Source organism: Solea senegalensis, linkage group LG14 (assembly GCF_019176455.1).
Source record: "Solea senegalensis isolate Sse05_10M linkage group LG14, IFAPA_SoseM_1, whole genome shotgun sequence".
NCBI lineage: Eukaryota > Metazoa > Chordata > Actinopteri > Pleuronectiformes > Soleidae > Solea > Solea senegalensis.
The window spans coordinates 11,369,213-11,387,486 of NC_058034.1; the positions used below are offsets into that span (position 1 = coordinate 11,369,213).

The window sequence follows — 18,274 nt, forward strand, 5'->3', positions numbered from 1 at the left end:
CCATGTCACATCCCAGTGATAATTTATTGGCTAACAATGGCAGAAAGTCCCCATGATCATCATCACCGCCCTCAGAGCTTTGAATGTATGCAAAAACAGCAGATGAGTAGAATATAATGAATCTGAGTCAGTCTGAATTTAATTAAGAAGTCACTCCGGCTTTTTTCAAGCTGTGATAAAACTCACTTTAAGTGAAGCGCCTGGATATTAAAATGATGAGTCAGAAAAAACACATGTGATTCAAGGCAGTGGGGACGGAGGTTAGTTAGAGTGAGAGAAAAAACAAAATAAGTATCATGACACTTTGGGGGATTTCCATAGTTGTGACAGTATGTAACCTATGAAACATGCTGAGGACAGCTGTCAATAACCCAAGCTTCATCATATATGTGCGTTCAGAAAAATGTGATTCATTTCAGTGTTTGGAAATCCCAGATCACAAGTAAGGCGTGTTTTTGTTATAGGTGAAATATCTTGGTAATATTAAAATATGAAAATACCCAACAGTCCCTAAAAACAACAGTAATGTCCATGGGAACGGAGAGGATAGCTGCCTATGTTGTGAATCTCATTTATATCATTTATTCAGTTTGTATTGAGGGAAAAATTATCCACACTCTTAAGGAGCAATGTAAATACTTTGTGTGTGTCACCAAAACTGGATTTAGCTTATAAGTTTGGGTTGTAAATAACATGAATCATGACAAATGTGGATTTTCTTTTAAAGAAAGAGTTAACTTGCAGAAACAATTAACAAAGGTTGCTGAAATCCATGTAATCTATGGAGGGCATCAATGGTGGAGCATTAGCTCCCTCTGCTGACATTAATGAGGACAACCACTTAGAATTAAGTCATTTTTACACACACACCAAACAGTGATTTTGAATTTGAACGCATTTAACCCATCCTTATTACACAATAGTAGTGAACGCACACAAGCCGAGTGCAGGAGCAGTGGGCAGCACTTATCTGCGATGGGGTGCATTGCTCGGGGGGGACTTCCTGGGATTTCAAACAGCAACCTATTTATATTTTCTACGGTATTTTATTGTTTTTATTGTTTTTCTTATATTAGGTCACACATTTTTATATTTTATTTGTCTCTGATGTACAACACTTTTGTTTCAGCTGTTGTAAAGTTGGATTGGATTGATTGGACCTTCCAGTTACGAGCCCAATTCCTTTCCTCTTAGCCACATTTAGGATGCTACAAACCTTCAAACCTGATCTTCACACATAGAGACAAACAACCATTCACTCTCACATTCATACCTATGGTCAATTTAGAGTGACCAATTTACCTAATCCCCATAGTGCATGTTTTTGGACTGTGGGAGGAAGATGGAGAACCCAGAGAAAACCCACGCACACACAGGGAGAACACGCAAACTCCATGCAGAAAGGCTCTTGTTCCTATTATGATCATTATTGTTATTGTTATTATCCTTATTATTATTTTTATTATTATTATTATTATTATTAATAATAATAACAATACATTGCTTTTTTGTGTGAGTTATGGAGTAATGCCAAGTTAAGATCAGCCTTTTTCTTTTTAAAGCAGAGGTTAATAAATGAATGTACACGGCCAGATTTAACAGAAATAATTTTATTTGTTATTTAAAGGTTACATCGTCAACATTAAAATACAAAATGAGTTGAATGTTTTACTCACTTAAACACATACACTTTGTGGAGCATCTCATCTGTTGTTTGGTGCCTTGATCTGCTCTGGTGTCAAGTTGGCAGCCATCCTTCAGTTATCACAGTACTGTACCTTCGATGGAGACAGCATCAGCACTGTGATAACTGAACCAGGGCAGCCTGTCAAATCTAGCAGTGCGTACCTTCAGTCCACTCATCATCAACCAGTAATATCCATGATCTATAGACGTATGGGTCAAAGAAAACAAAGCTGTGTTGGACTCAAGGAATCCCACTTGTCCTTGGTTTCCTTTATATCGTATTCTACTGCTTGTGTCCACAAAAATAACAAATTAAAATTTATTGAAAGTGGAACAGCAGTCCGGAATAACAGTCCTACAAGTGATTTTAGCAGTTAATGTATCTTCCATTTATTGATTCATCATGCAAAATAAAAGCTCAGTTGTGCTTGTGTATATAAGGGTATTTTCGGATGTTGCACAGACTTTCTATTCACCCAGTCACATGAACTTTGTAAAAAACAGTAACTGCTTGTCTTACGTTCAAAAAACACAAATGAAAATCAATTTGACGAGGTTTGACGAACTCCAGTGCTGTAAAAAAACAAAAAAAACAATCAATGTTCTTATAATACAATGGAAAGCAGATATCTGTAAATATAACTTGTAAAAAGGCTAAAATTATAAAATACTTGGTTGTTTTACTGACTATTCAAATAGTGAAGTGATTAATTACTGTGTCTAAATGGTAGAGCGTAAATAATGCACAACTCTCACATCATTTGTCTATGATCCATCCTCAAACAACACAGTTTAACTCTTTGGAGGAAGACGTCTGCTCTACTAAAATGCCAATTAAATGTTCTACTTTGCAGTGGCAATACATGATATTACATTATTGTAATTATTGTACATTTACAGTGTCTTGAAGTTGATTTATAGTCCTAAAGTCTTTCCTGATAGAAGAAAAAAGTTGCTCATTTCATTATTTAACTACTGCATATATAGGTACAATTAATAAATAGTACACCCCATGTAAGGTTTATGCCACAGGTGCCCTAAGTTAACAGCATTTGGTAATTATCAAAATAATTTCTTATTTCTTATGTTTGTTGTGGTTCATACACCAGTATGTAGAAGCCAAAATTATATTTTTAAAATATAAAATATAATTATTATTGTTGTCTATAACTTTTCAAAATTACTGTTTTACAAAAGAAAACACAGGAAAAATAGTAAAGCACATTATTATTGCTGACTTACATTACACTCAGAGTAAATTTGAAATATCTTGTTTGCTGTAAGCTGATGATTCTTTCTGCTGTTTTCATTTATTTTGTTGAACATCAAGCTAAAAATTGTTGTCTATGTAAACTACTGTGTATTATTCATACAAACCTGTCTATTATTCATACAAACCACAGTGACGTCAGACTTGTTATGATCCTGCTCCTGGCACGCTCCGCCCCCTTCAGCGCGAGAAGCCTCTCGAGCAGTCAGGTCGCGTCGCTGATCGGCGTCGCGACTCCTCCTCCTCCTGCGCCTCCTCCTCGTCCTCCGCACTTCTTTGTAAACAACTCCATTAGCTCCGCTGCTCAGCGCACTGTTCGAAAAAACATGTACGTTAACACAAGCAAAGCAACATGTGCAACAGCTGAGCAGCGTACGAGAACAACGTAGACGGACACACACACACGAATTCAGGGCCGAGTGCTACGTTCACTGTCACCCGTGTCTGTCGGACAAAAAAAGAATAGTCACGTCCATATTACACAAACCTTCAATGTACAGTAAAGCTTTAGAATGACCTATGAAAGTAAAAGGCAGATTCACAAAGTGACGTTCCTGAACACAACAACGAACACACACATAGGCACGCGCACACTCATGCTTGTTGCTGCCTCCTACAAAATAAACAAAAGTTGCCTTCATCTAAACAAAAAACCCACCTTTATTTGCGCCCCCACCAAAAACAACATGCACACTTACTTTGAAAACCAGCAGCACAAATACAAGTGCATTGTACGCGAAGAGAACTGTGCAGCCAATCGTTAACGCCCAGCATTGCACGCACACCCCTTTTTCTGGGCAAAAACAAACAGCATGCTGATCGGAAACTCGAATAACACGCACTTAATCGATCATTGTTACTCACGTGCAGTTTGCGTGGAGTGCGGGGCACTTGTTCCACTCATTTAGCTGCCAACCCGCCGCTTAATCCTGCGTGTTTACATGAATATTTTTAATGACGCAGCAAGAGCACACGGAGCAACGTGATTGTCGCCATTTTTGTTATTGAATTCTCCAAAGCCATGTGACAAGAGAAAGGAAAAAGAGGATGATTTTTTAAAAAAAAAAATTAAAAACAAAAAAAGACAGGAAGTAATTTCGCGAGTCTGGAATACTAATAAAACAGGTTAATCTTGTGAGTTGATGGATTAGCCTGGTTTACTCCACTGACTGAAGACTGTGCGCGGTACGTGCGCAGTGTTTGACAGCTCCGGGCGGGACACTGTCTCTCTGTCTGTCTGTCTGCAGCCGCAAGCTTCGCAACAAGTCTGTCCTCCTCCTTGTCCGTAAATGTTGCGCGGAATGACAGGCGACTCATGTGCCGCTATCTGCGCCAACAGAACAACCTCCCCTCCCTCCAAAATAAAGAAGCAGAAAACCAAGCGAACCGTTTGCCATCATATCCATAATCCGATCACAGCGCTGTCAACAAGTGGTGGAATCCAAATGCAGCTCCAGTCACACACAAAAAAAACTGGAGACTGGAATCCTGCACGACTTCCTCTAAATAAAATAAAAATAAAATAAAAGTCTAAAAGAAAATATCATTATGTGATATATCTGTACTAATGCAACCCAAAGAAAAACATTTACAGTTGACGGAATAATCATCAGACCCGCCCTTGTGCTCGCTGCTTATAAATTAGTAACATGTGACACTATTATTTTGATACTTACTCCTCCTCCTCCTTCTTCTTCTTCTGCATCTATTTGCATTTAAACAGTTGATCAGAGATCTCAAACTGAAAAAAAAGGTTTTATACTGAGCTATTTCTGTCTGTTTTTGTTATTCATAGATTACTTTTGCATTCTAAATATTTTTTAATTGTTACATTTATTGTTTTGTAAAAACAAAGAAAAACTGTGGAATATCGTCATGAATAGCGTATTGATGGAATATCATGATATCATTTTGAACTCAAATATACTTTTTTTCACTAGAGTTTGAGACCCCATAGATGGATGTACGTTAACATTTGTATAAAATACACATTTACATTAATTTTTTCAACTTTTTATCTAGTCTTATTGTCAATATTCTTGTATTCTCGTACATTCACAGATGTGAAAATAGACGTTTATTATTTATGACCTTTATCTTCCCTTATCTTATCTTGTTTGCTATGTTGAAATGTTTAATTTATATTCCTGATGTACGGAAGACAATTAGGGTCACATTTGTTTGGAAATAAAATTTGAAAAATAAAAAATTCTGAAATTTAATCTCAGAAGTCCGGCTGTTTGCCATTTATTTCATTTCTTTTTTTTATATTTGGCCCTAATCCTCTTCCATACTCATGTTTTCTGGTGTTGGGTTTGGTTTGGGGTGGGTGAGATGCTATATTATTTATGAAGTCTAATTGGTGGATTGAATGATGGCAAACTGAATAAACTGAGAGTAGTGTAGAACACTGTTGTGGTTGTTACATTCTTCACTACTATAATGTAAGAAATAAAGTCTTCTCCCTCTGTGAAGGAAAACTGTACACACACCCATCTGCTTCATGACCAGAGCCACCAAGGCATAACCAGAACCTGCATAGGGCCTCATGACCATCAGAGGGCCCCCAAGAGCATTTAATGGTATTATTTGTGTTTTTGCATGAAGATAACAGTGAGGGTTTTTTTGTGCACATTTCACATAGCTTTCAGTCAAAATTCTTAACATATTTTGTTCCTAAACTATTGACCTATTTTGTTACACTTCCATCTCTTTATTTAATATTATATATAATATCCACTTAGCATTCCCTGACCATGTAGAAGAGTTGGCAGTTTTAGTGTTTTACACTCTCACACACATATATACAGTATATATATATATGTATATATATATATATATATATATATATATATATATATATTTACTGGTTTTATATTCAGTTTTTATTGGGGGTTTTTATATATTGCTTTTAGTTTACATTGTTGTGCACGTATTTGTGAACGAATGAGATACTGATTCAGGAAGCCAATTCACTTTCATAGTAGTGTTATTTTTATTTTTATTTTTACTTCATATAATTATTTAACCCTCTTATGAAGATCATGATAATCAGGCCATCTGGATTTATTTATTATTATTTATTTTATTATTATTTATTTTGATTTTATGGTTGTAGAACTGTCGAAAAATGTGCTTCTGCCCCATTTTCCAAGATAACTTTCACTTTCAATATCTGGCAGTTATTCAACCATTTAGAAATGACTGTACTGAGAAGCAAGGATTGTGTAATTTACTGCTTTATTGCAGGCATGGATAAAGGACCCCAAAATCTAATTTTGCTTAGGGCCCCATGAAAGTTAGTGCCGGCCTTGTTTATGACTTTGTCATGCAGTTAAAAGCTAAATAATAGATAAATTAAGTTATGGTTTCTTGTATTGTTGTGGCTGATCAGTTGTTCATCCACTGGCTAAAGCACGCGGACTGTACATGCATATAGATACATATATATAAATATATAGATATATATACATATATAAATACATATATATATATATACACACACACACACATATATATATATACATATATATTATATATATATATATATATTCATTTATACGTAAAAACTACAGTAACCAGTTTACCCTGCGGCGTTCGTGCAAAATCGGCATCCGCATTTTTCTTGGATGATGCGCGCGGAGAAATAGGGCGTAGTGGAGACTCAATCATTCATTCGCAGAGAAAAGTCTCCGCTCTTAAAGACGTGGGTGAATAATATACTAACTTGAGAGCAGCTGAACGGGGGGGATAAAAGAGAAAAGGGCGTTTTTGAGTTGCTCCGACATACGAGCGCGTCAGTGCCAATGTATACAGACAGTTGGCTCTGCGTAAAACCCGTAGACGGCACAGATAACGCTGAAATTGACTTTGGCACGACTAGTTTGTGAGCCTTTAACACTTTTGTAGCCGCTAGACCGCTCACAACTGCATGTGGGCAACTTAGCTCTGTCGCTCTCACAAACAGGAAACCCCGAAACACACAACAACGGCAGCAGCAGCAGCAGCAGCCTGTTATAGAGGACGACATGGCTAAATTATTCAGAGCTGCTATCATGGGTCCACCAGGATCAGGGAAAGGAACCATATCCAAGAGGATTGCGCAAAGCTTTGGCTTGCTGTATCTGTCTAGTGGTCACTATCTACGAGAGAGCATGGCAGCAAAAACAGGTAGGCGACATTTTTAGCCATGTACAGTACAGTTATCCTAACATCAGTGCTGTGGAGTCAACACCAGGAAGAGCACAAGAGTCTGCGGGAGGGGGGGAGAAAAAGTCGTGCAAACAGCGTCATTTTCTGTGCTGCATATGTGCATTTTACACCAGCACAGTGTTTTATCTCTGTTTACTACAACTACAGTGATCATACATATACATTAACTTGGATTACTAAAACAAAAGATGGAAAAAGTGCAGAATAGACGAGAGGCTGTTTGTGAGAGATGTGTGGAGGTTTTGTTCCCCTGTTGCCAGTTTCACAGGCAAATGTTCTTCCCTCTATCAAAGACATCTGGATGTCAACAAAAACATTGTGTTATTCCGTTTCACTCTGAGACTGAATGAATGGTCCAATGTCTTAAAAGAACACCGTAAACTAGTGTTTGTGTGTCTTTAAACATCCACAGCATGTGTCATGCTCATGTACAGTGGCCTGTAAAAAAATAAAAAGTAGTAAGTAAAAACATGTGTGCTGTAACCAGAAACCAGAAAGTAAAATTACCACTATTTTACTAAGTAAAAGTACTGGTCTAAAAATGTACTCAGGTTAAAGTAAAAAAATTGAAATGTATTCAGAGTAAAACCTTTTTTTTTACTGTAATGTAGCAAAGTACAGTACTTCCAAAAAATGTACTTAATAAGTAAAAGTAAAATTACAAATTTCAATTTCCATTTAAAAAAAAGTACATTGTAGTACATTGAGTGAATGTAATACATGACTTTCCACCTGTATCTATGTAATTTGCTCGTATTGAAGCACGTTTGTTTACTATTTTCTTCTCTTTTGAAACATGTTGACACATTTATAAATCGGTGGACAGTGTCATTCTACAACTAATTGAATTATTTCCAGTCATTTTGTGTGTGTCATTATATGCAGCGTCTATATCTCTATACCTGTGTGTTGTGTGTCAGAGGCAGGTGTGCTGGTAAAGTCCTATGTGGAAAGAAGCATGCTAGTGCCTGACCACGTGATGACTGGACTGATGCTGTCCAGACTGGAGCAAGTGAGCGGGCACAGCTGGCTGCTGGACGGTAAGAGAAGCAGTGTTTTGTGTTTGTATTATGTGTTTGGTGCATTCTTCCACTGTGCTGTGCTCTATGACAAACCAGTTATGTACACACACACACACACACACACACCAGTTGTTTGTTTTGAGGGAGTATGTTTTTAATTATGCAGCGTCATCATGGGCAGCAGTAAGAACTGCCATCCACTCCTTAATAGTGATTGGCTGCAGCAGGTACCACCCCCACACCCCTGACTCTGTGAAACAGACCTCAAACGAGTGCTGGAGGCAGAAAATTACACCTCAAATTCTCAAAGAGCCTTATACATTTAACTGGAGTCGGAGAAATGGCTCAGTGAAAGAATGTGACTCCACATCTGTGAGTAATAGGGAATTACTCTGACGCACTGAGCCCAGTACCATTCCTGTATAAAGTACTTAAAGGGATACTTTTAGAGTACAGCATTTTACCGGAAAATTACTTTGGTAGAAGTTGAAGTCACTTTTTTTATGATATTTCTTACTTAAAAGCCTTAAAGTATATGACATTTACTGTCATTATCAAAAGTAATTTTCTGATATGAAATAAGTGAAATAGTACTAAAAAAAAAAACTGGAAGGTTGTGGGTTCAATTTCTGGCTCTGTTAGTCTATATGTGTCCTTGAGCAAGCCACTTAACCCCATATTGCAGCGTGTGAATGAGAGAATAGTAAAACTGTAGGGTAAAGCAGCTCATCAAGACTAGAAGTTCTATATGAATATAAATCATTACCAACTCTTCTTCTGATTTATTTGGTAGTAACGCTAGTAAAAGGAAATGTAGTGGAGTAAAGGTAAAAGTTACTTAAGTTTTTGTACTTTTTTACATTACAGCACTGCCCAGTACCAGCACATTTGTGAATCCCCTCAACTCAGATTACAGTAATATTGGAGGGTCAGTCATCAAATTACAGAAGATGTCCTCCAAAACCTTATTGTTCATTTATCTCCAGCCACATCAAACAAGTTAAGTCTCAAATTTACATCTTTGAGCTGAATTTATTTGACACCTTTCTGCAAAAGTAGAAGATCTGGTTTGGTTCATGGAGATCATGGCGTGTAGTTAAACATTATGAGACGCCAAGCACTGGTTAAACAAAGTGGTTAGTGTTAAACAAGTTTAAACCTTGAAACACGACATGGCCCGCAAACAAGCACATTTAGCAAGAGAAGAGGGAGTGGAACTCAAGGTCGCGCACATTTGATATGTCTGTATTTAGTCAGGCTCATTGAGTTAATCCCATGACTCTGTCATTACAGTGATTTGCATAGAGTCATTGTTGTTCGTACATAACTGCCTCTGTACAATGAGCCACTGATTGGTGCCGTGATGCAGTGACTCACGTCTTGGTAACGTGACGCTCCGGCGGTTAAAAGAGTTTCCACAGCTCTTTATTGATCAAACAAAGAAAGCGTTTTACAGAGTGAAGGGCCACTCTTCATTCTAATATGTAAGGAAGCAATAAAGTGAAGACAAACCCTAATGTACATGTACAGCAAACTGCGATTAATCCAAACAAACGAGCAAACAAAAGGTGCTGCGGGTTCTCGGAGACAATGACCTGCATTTTTTTTTTACTTTTTCCATGCCAACAAACATCCACCACGCTGAGGAATGATTGATCAGGAGTTCACCTTGATCCCAGAGATAAGTCACTGAATTCTGACTCCCTGTGTGGAGCTAGTGGATTATAATATGTCAGATTGTTCTTTTCCTTTTATTCAGATTTCATGCAAACATATCTGAGAAATGAGTCAATCACAAAATTTGATATATATCATGTGTGAAAAGTGGAGTTAAAGACTAACAAAATACCAGTAGTTCTACTTCTCTTTTTTTACATATTTACCACCATTTTTTGCAATTGTCATGACTTTTTTTTTGCATGGACGGTCGTGGTATCCACCTTTCCTCTTTCGTTTTTTGTGAAATATGTCAACAACTGCTTAAAGGTCCATTGTGTAACATTTAAGAGGGTTTACTGGCAGACACTGAACCCTACCCATAATAATTATGCTAGTACATGTGCATACTTGTTTTTAAAAAACAAAATAATATAGCCTTAGAATAATTTAGAATAATATGTTTCAGTGCACTTTAAGCGAAGGTACGAGTATAAGGGCCAAACCTTTTTTTTTTTAAATCTTTCGAGAATAAACTTTGTAAAAGTCGCAATTATTATTCAAGCAAAATCTCAGACGATCAGCTGCAACCTGCGTCAAGATGAGAAACGCGGAGCATTTCGTGTTTTTTTAAAATAAATACTTACTCTTTTATCTTTTTTGGCACATGAGCACCACCACCAATATCTTTAGCATCAGGACTTTGAAAAGATTGTGAAACCGGCAAAAAGGGCCAGTAGAGACAAACAACCATTCAACATCTCACGCACTCAAACCTACAGTCAATTTAGAGTGCAGTCCAGTTAATCTATGCATGTTTTTGGACTGTGGGAGGACACTGGAGGACCTGGAGAAAACCCAAGCACACACGGGGAGAACATGCACACTCCATGCAGAAAGGTCCAAACGTGTGGCCCATTATGTTCCTATGTTTGAGGAAAACAGACAATAAAGCACAGCACATATGAGTGGACACCAATGTGATTCTCAAGGCTTCAAAAGAGTACTGACATAGTAGAACAGCACAACAGATGACATTAGAGCTACAGTATAAGTTGATTACGTTACCAGAATATTCACCCTATCCCTTCTGCTCTTTTTGTTCTAGGTTTCCCTCGGACACTGTCACAGGCCCAGGCCTTGAACAACTTGTATCAGCTGGACTTGGTCATCAGCCTCAACATACCGTACGAGACCCTGAGAGAGCGACTGAGCGACCGCTGGATCCATCCAGCGAGTGGCAGAGTCTACAACTTGGGCTTCAACCCGCCACAAGCGCAGGTCACAGAAGTCTACCTTGTGTAGATGTGATAACGTAGTTACAGGGTTCACAGTAATCGTCATGCCATTTTTGCAGATTTCTTTGTAAAATCACTTATCCTTCAAGTTTTTATGTTATGATATGTGTGAGTGTTTGGAAACTGTTTAGATTTAATATTTTGCAACCATGACAACACCCTCGCCCCCCTGCCCCGCCCTCCTTATACAACAACAACCTGCTGCTTATTATGTCATTTTTGCAGACTATTTTAATGATACACCCTGCCACATTATTTTGCTTTACTAGAAAGTGCAGGTACATGCGTTCTAATTATATACAAAGGGCTGGACGGAGATGAAAACAGACAAACAATGAGCTGACAAGAGAAAGTATGTCCAGTATGCAGCCCACACACGTGATGTGGAAACTGTGTAAACATACAGGGAGTGTAATCGCTTAAAACTATGATATAACAAGTGTGTCAATATGATGGGGCTGAGGTTACTTGTTTTAATTGAAGTTCATTGACCGTGCTTGTTCCTAATGTGTGCTCATGAATAAGGGAGTTAAAGGGATAAGGAAAAACAAACACGTGTTATCCGTTTATCACTATATGTTCTTTTATCTTGTGTTATGGTCACCTCTGTTATCAGACTCTAGTGCTTTATCCTGACGTTTCCCTTCATTGCCTTCGCTGCATGTGTGACCACGTGTCGCCCTCCTCAGGGTAAGGACGACATTACTGGCGAGCCGCTGATCCAGCATGACGACGACAAACCAGAAGCCCTGATGGCCAGACTGAGACACTACAAGGACGTGGCCAAGCCTGTCATAGACTTGTACAAGTGAGTGAATACTTACAACAGATAGATATCTAGCAGCGATTATTTCCGACCAGCAGTGTTTAATGAGAACGTGTATTAGGACATTAACGAATTGCACATTTATAAATTAATTTCATCCTCCATCACACAGGATGAATTAAGGCTGACCTGAATAATTTATCAAGGTGTTGAATGAAATTAAATGACCACAACAGCACAGATGTAGGTTAACCCAATTCGGGGAATAGATAGAAAATCTGTATGTCAGACGTCAAACAATAATAAAACATGGATCTTTTGGGAAAGATTGGCTTTTTTTTCTCCATTTAGAATAATTTTATCAGTTCGCTCTTAAGGTTCTCTCTGCTCTACTCGGCTCTACATGGTTTGGGTCATTTCCTTTTCTATAGCACCTCCTCAACATGGGGGGAGTCGTCATACCACGGCTGCACAAAACTGCTGTGATGCAAAGAAACTAGTGACGAGCAAAGTAGTGTACTGAATCATCAGAATCAGTTCATTAAAAAAGATTTGGTTCAGTACTTCCGGCTCTGTCTGATCGAGTCACTGAACTGAAATACAAATAACACATAAATAACACAAATAACACCCTCATAACTGGGTTGTGATTCAGCTCACTTTTGGCAGCGCTGTCGCCAAATAGACCAGACTCCTCTGTTAAATATTGAGCTTTTAGACATTTCCGTACTAAATATTGAAGATTTTACGTCTTTTTAACTAATCTACAGTTTGGCATTGTGTGGTTTTAAGTCCTGTGCCGGATGTCGCGCTGCTCGTCTGTGGGTGTCTGTGTTCGTTCCCCGTGGAACTGCAGGGTCTGCAAATAAACAACAAACATCTACACACAAGAATCTGAAATGCAAAAACACTACAAAAACAAGAGTAAAATATTCTAAAAACAGACGTCAGTTAAAGTTCAAGTGCTTTCTGTTTACTGTTCACCAGTCTGATGGATTCTGGAACAAACCCAAACTTCTCACTGTTAGATTTACACACACAGCTCGTCTAAGGCACACAGCTGACGGACAGTAAAATCTGAAGCTCATCATTAGAGAACATGATAGAGATCACCAATAATTAGCTTTCTAAGGGCTTTCAGAATAAAGCTTCATAAGAGATGTTGGTTTTTGACCAGCCATTTGCAACAACTTCAATAACAATAACTTGCAGCCAATTCTTGACCTTTTGACAGAAGGATTCAGACCAAATGTTGTACTTAAAAGTACAAATATTTGTTACTGTACTTAAGTACAACATTGACATATCTAAGTACTTTACTTTGTTATTTGTATTTCTAGCAACTTTTACTTTTACTCCACTACATTTCCTCTAACTATCTTACTACCAAATTAAATCAGAAGAATAAGAGTTGGTAATGGTCATTCACCGATTCAACATGGGGTTAAGTGTCTTGCTCAAGGACACATATAGAGTATCAGAGCCAGGAATAGAACCCACAACCTTCCAGTTGAAAGACAAATCGCCCTACCACTGAGCTACCACGGCTCAATCCTTACTCCTCACTGTTTTAATACTTTTACTTCTAAAAACTGAAGTACATTTTACGTCAGATTTCATCACATTTGATATAGTACAGTAAATGTCATATACTTTAAGACTTTTACTTCACTAATATTATAAACAAGTGGCTTCAACTTCTACCAAAGTCATTTTCTGGTAGGTATCTTAGTAGGTATTTTATTCTAGTAGGTTCTTTATACAAGACTGAAAGAGTCAGTCATGAAATACACAACATGTTATAAATAACTTCACTGTTGTAACCATCTCCATAATCTGCTTTTCCTCTTTTTTTCTGCTTTCTTTCTTCACAAAAGGTCTCAGGGCGTCCTACACTCGTTTTCAGGAACAGACACAGACCGGATTTGGCCTTACATCAACTCTCTCCTCAGCACCAAGATGCACACACAGCCGTCAGACACGTGCCACACTCACACACCCTGATGGTACTCTGACGTACGAGAGAGGAGGGAAACATCAAGTGGCCTTGAGAGGAAGTGGGTTGGTGTTTTCTAAATGCTGGTCTCAGCGTCAGTTTTCAGCTCGTTCATTAACGTTGGGGTTTTAGAGAAACGGACTTGAGCAAAAGCCATAGGCAGCCGGTATCTTTCTCAATGAATCACCTTTTTTGTTTGTGCTTTGTGAAAGAAAGGGCTGTCGACCAAAAATAGAGCAGGTTGTTGTGAATCACATGTAATCATAGTGAGATGTCAAGATTCTTTATATCAAAAAATAGACACTTTTTTAAAAGGCTAGTGGCTTTATACACACATTCAACTTTTTATATTGTAGTTGTTTAAACCTAAATATAATTCATGATCAGAAAATATCTGTATAAGGCTCAATGCTAAAAGTGCTTGTATGCCTCTTCTGGTCATGCAGTTTCTGTCCTGCTCTTATTTACTTTAAGAGTTTGACATTCAAGAGGCCAACTATTTGTACAAAATTTGATTCCCACACATTGCTTTCACAAAATCAAGCACATATTTAAAGTTACAGGAAACCATTTCTTTTGTCCTTTGTCCTCCAATTTCTTAACGCAGGGTGAATCCTTTTGCGCGAAGCAAATCCTGCGTGAATATGAACGTTCTTGTGATTTGCTTCAGTCACTCGAGCGCAAATTTGTGACCACGAGCAAAAGATTTGCCTGAGGTAATAAAAAGTTAGCACTCTTTATGCTTTGCAGTAAAAAAAAGGTCCTGGGTTCGTGACCCACTCTGTTTCTGCATGGAGTTTATATGTTCTCCTCGTGTGTGCGTGTGGGTTTTCTCTGGGTTCCCCGGTTTCCTCCCACAGTCCAAAAACATGCAGATTTGATCAGATTTAAATTGACCGTAGGTGTGTGAGAGTGAATGGTTGTCTGTCTCTATATGTGGCCCTGTGATGGACTGGCGACCTGTCCAGGGTTTTCCCCCGCCTGTCACCCTATGTCAGCTGAAATTGGCACCAGTCACCCCCATGTGGAGGATAAAGCGGTAGAAGATGAGTGAGGGAATGTCACAAAAGCCAACTGGCATCGAGAGATTCTTTCAACATCCAGGTGGTTTATCAGAAATGATAGGTGGTGTGTTGGTGTTTATGTGCACACTGAGTGAGCGAAGGAGTGGGTGTGAGCAGAAAGTGAGTGAGGAAATGAGTCTCCCTATTAACGTCTGAAAATATATGTATGTGTTTGATTATAGCTGTTGGGTGCACTGTTGCTGGTAGTGTAGCGCCTAAGTCTTATACTGTGGCGCTACTGGCTGCTGATTGTTTGTTTTTACATGCGTTCAGTTATAAATCACGACCAGGTTCTTCCTTGGTGTCTGAAACGATATCAGCGATTTATTTTCTTCCAGTGTCCGCTTATTTCCCATTTCCAATAAGCAAATCAAAAACGAAACATTAACCGAGCACAGTAGAAAACTGTTTGCCTCTCAATCATCAACATCTGAGTAAATTGACAGGCATGACCCTGGACCGCTGTCAGCCTCAAGTCTGAATTCTGAGATTAAAGTCTGAATTCTGAGATTAAAGTCTGAATTCTGAGATTAAAGTCTGTAATACTCTTTCATACAAATCAGCTCATTCACTGAATATTTTTTACCAAATTTGAACAAAAATAAAATGGAACGCACGTACAGATAACCCCAAAAATACCACGCCTCCAGCCAAAGGCAAAGATTTATCAAGAGTGCATCATTTTGTGTATATAGTTGTTACGTCTATGATTTTCTGAAACTGATGAAGTGTAGTTTTTACTGAGTAGAATACGCACAACAAAATTTATTTTCAGTCTAAACGTAGCTTTTAAGTTTCAGACTTGTTCATTTACTGACACCGCTGTATTTGTGCTGATACATAAAACCAAAATCAACCTGCTTTTTCCTTTTCATTCATTTTATTTCTATCTTAAACTGTTACATATGTAAATGCAGCCATGCAGCTCTACTTCATTTGTCCACCAGTTGTTCTTTGCTGTCGTGCTGAAGCGCTGCAGAATTACGTAGTAGTCTCTTCAGTGTTGTTACATTCCTTTATTAAATGCACCAAAATGTTTGCCTTGAGATTCATGTTGTTTTTAGAATGTAAAAAAAGAGAGAAACTGTGGATGAGGAAGTGATTCATCACTAATTTTACAATTTAAAAAACTTATGGAGGTGAAGCTCTCATTGATATAAGTGTCTTAAATGTATGAATGATTATATTAAAAACAACTTTATGAAAGAAAAACAGTTTTCCTGTATTTGTGCAAAGTGATGGTTTTATCATTGTTCAAATGTATGCTGCTGATTTTAAAACTTTCTTTTCAACTACTTTTTTCACTTAATTTTAAAGCTTTGTGCTCACTAAGAGAAAAATATTGTGATATTTGTCAACCATGCATAAAATGTTTAATGTTTCTATCCCTTTTTACTGGTATCAAAGTATTTTGAATGATTGTTTTGTTCTCATGATACATGGTCCAAGGATTGTGGGTTGTTTGTATGTACAGTTGACACGACTGAAGTAGGAAGAAGAAGACTACTGTCGACTGACTGTCGATTCATTTGTTGGAGAGAAAGGAATACTGACCACACCCCACTGCTGTTGTGCAACAACACTAGGGGTTTTTCCTTCTTCTTCCCTATTTTTATACCATGCTTTTGGAACATGTCACAGTCCAAAAACAATAAAACTATTTTCTCCTTGCTTGTGGATAGTTGTATGTGTCACAGAGTCACTCGTACACCTTGTGATCAGCTGATTTAGTTGATGGTTGTCTTGAGATTAAGAATCATGGCCATGACAGGCAGCAGCACAAACCTCAACATCATGTTGCAGACTGAACACCTAACAAAAGACAAATATATATATTTATATACATATACATATGTACATATACATATGTACATGTACATATGTATACATGTATATATATGTATATATATATATATATATATATATATATATATATTTGTCTTAGAAGTCTTAGGCCACTATTAGATTTGTTGTTTTAGTAATGCTATAACGACAATAGAGGATAATTATTAATATTTCACTTTACTGGAACACATACAGAAAATATATATGCAGTTTTTTGTTGTTTAAAAATAAATCTGGAAAAAAAAACCATCCTCTACAGGTGTCAAGTATTTAGCATGATTGACCCTTACACTTGAACATAACACAGCTCTGTTAATACTGGAGTGGAAACTCCAGTATTAATGATACTGGTAAATCCTGTGTCCTACTATTTCATTTAAAGAAATATCTGCTGTAAAATCTATTACGCCAGGTTTATTCAAGACATGCTTGAGCATTATATACACATGTTGCATGAGTTAAACTCATTGACAGCTCACTAATATATAAGACCAGCTTTAAGTCGCATCACTTCATTCCAAATTCCAATGACCACAGAATTTGACAGAGAGAAAAAACAACAAAGCTAGTGGTGCCTGAAACTTTTGCACAGTACTGTGTGTACATATATATATATATAATTTTTTTTGTTCTATTTTTGTTCTGATACTTCTATCAGTACAGATGTTTTTAACACCACTTCTCTCTTCCAACATGCAGTAAACGAGAAGCAAATACAGGAAATCTAAGCATTATTATACACACCAGAATGTATAATCTATCTTCTTTCTATCTTTCTTTCTCAGTTACAACCACAAAAATGAAATAAAAAAATAAATCCTGCTCCTTCTCCCTTTTTGCTCCTTTTCCACTCAAATCAGGAAAAACAGGAATTGACAGAGCACGGAATGCAAACTTGAACTCAGCTCACCTGGTCTGACACTATTGGCTCAGTGTGGGACATGAATACATTGTCAGCGCCTTCTTCATCTTTGTGGCCTAATCCTCCTCTCTGTAGATCTGTAAATAAACCGTGCCACGGATTACACACACACACACACATCAGCTGTGTTTATCTTTAGACAGATGGTGCATGAACACACACATGGATCTGTGGTGCAGTCTAGACCACTGTGTTGTCACCTGCAGGACCCCAGGACTACAGTATGTGCAACAACTGAACTGCAGCTGAATGTCATGTTATTGCTCTCATCATGTCATGATCAGTGTCTTGTTATGGGGACCTCTGCTGTGGTGAAACTTTAAATAAGGAAATAAGGATTAATTTTCAAGGCGTTTTCAAGGTTTCTCAACTTTGTGCTCTGCTCTGTGCACGTATCTCCACCATTACTTTCACCTCTGCTGGCTCCTCTTAGGTGGTGAGAGTCAAATTGTGGTGAGAGCCGAATCAAATTCACCTTAAGGCCCCATAAAGGCTTGGGTCGGCCCTGGTGCTTCCTGGTTAACATGTTTGAAGTCC

At 37.8% G+C, this 18,274-nt stretch overlaps 1 protein-coding gene across 1 annotated transcript; it reads left to right on the top strand.

Annotated features, from left to right (window-relative positions):
• The first annotated feature begins 6,598 nt into the window (after positions 1–6,598).
• On the top strand, positions 6,599–16,641 carry ak4 (adenylate kinase 4). Its single transcript, XM_044044727.1, has 5 exons — positions 6,599–7,126; positions 8,089–8,208; positions 10,955–11,127; positions 11,834–11,952; positions 13,788–16,641. The coding sequence occupies exons 1-5, from the start codon at positions 6,985–6,987 to the stop codon at positions 13,912–13,914; spliced, it is 681 nt and encodes a 226-aa protein (XP_043900662.1). The 5' UTR covers positions 6,599–6,984; the 3' UTR covers positions 13,915–16,641.
• Positions 16,642–18,274: the final 1,633 nt, after the last annotated feature.

Coding starts and splice junctions, on each gene's coding strand:
- ak4 (XM_044044727.1), top strand. CDS start 6,985: ATGGCTAAATTATTCAGAGCTGCTATCATGGGTCCACCAGGATCAGGG. Junction 8,209..10,954: donor GCACAGCTGGCTGCTGGACG/GTAAGAGAAGCA, acceptor TTTTTGTTCTAG/GTTTCCCTCGGACACTGTCA. Junction 11,128..11,833: donor TCAACCCGCCACAAGCGCAG/GTCACAGAAGTC, acceptor CGCCCTCCTCAG/GGTAAGGACGACATTACTGG.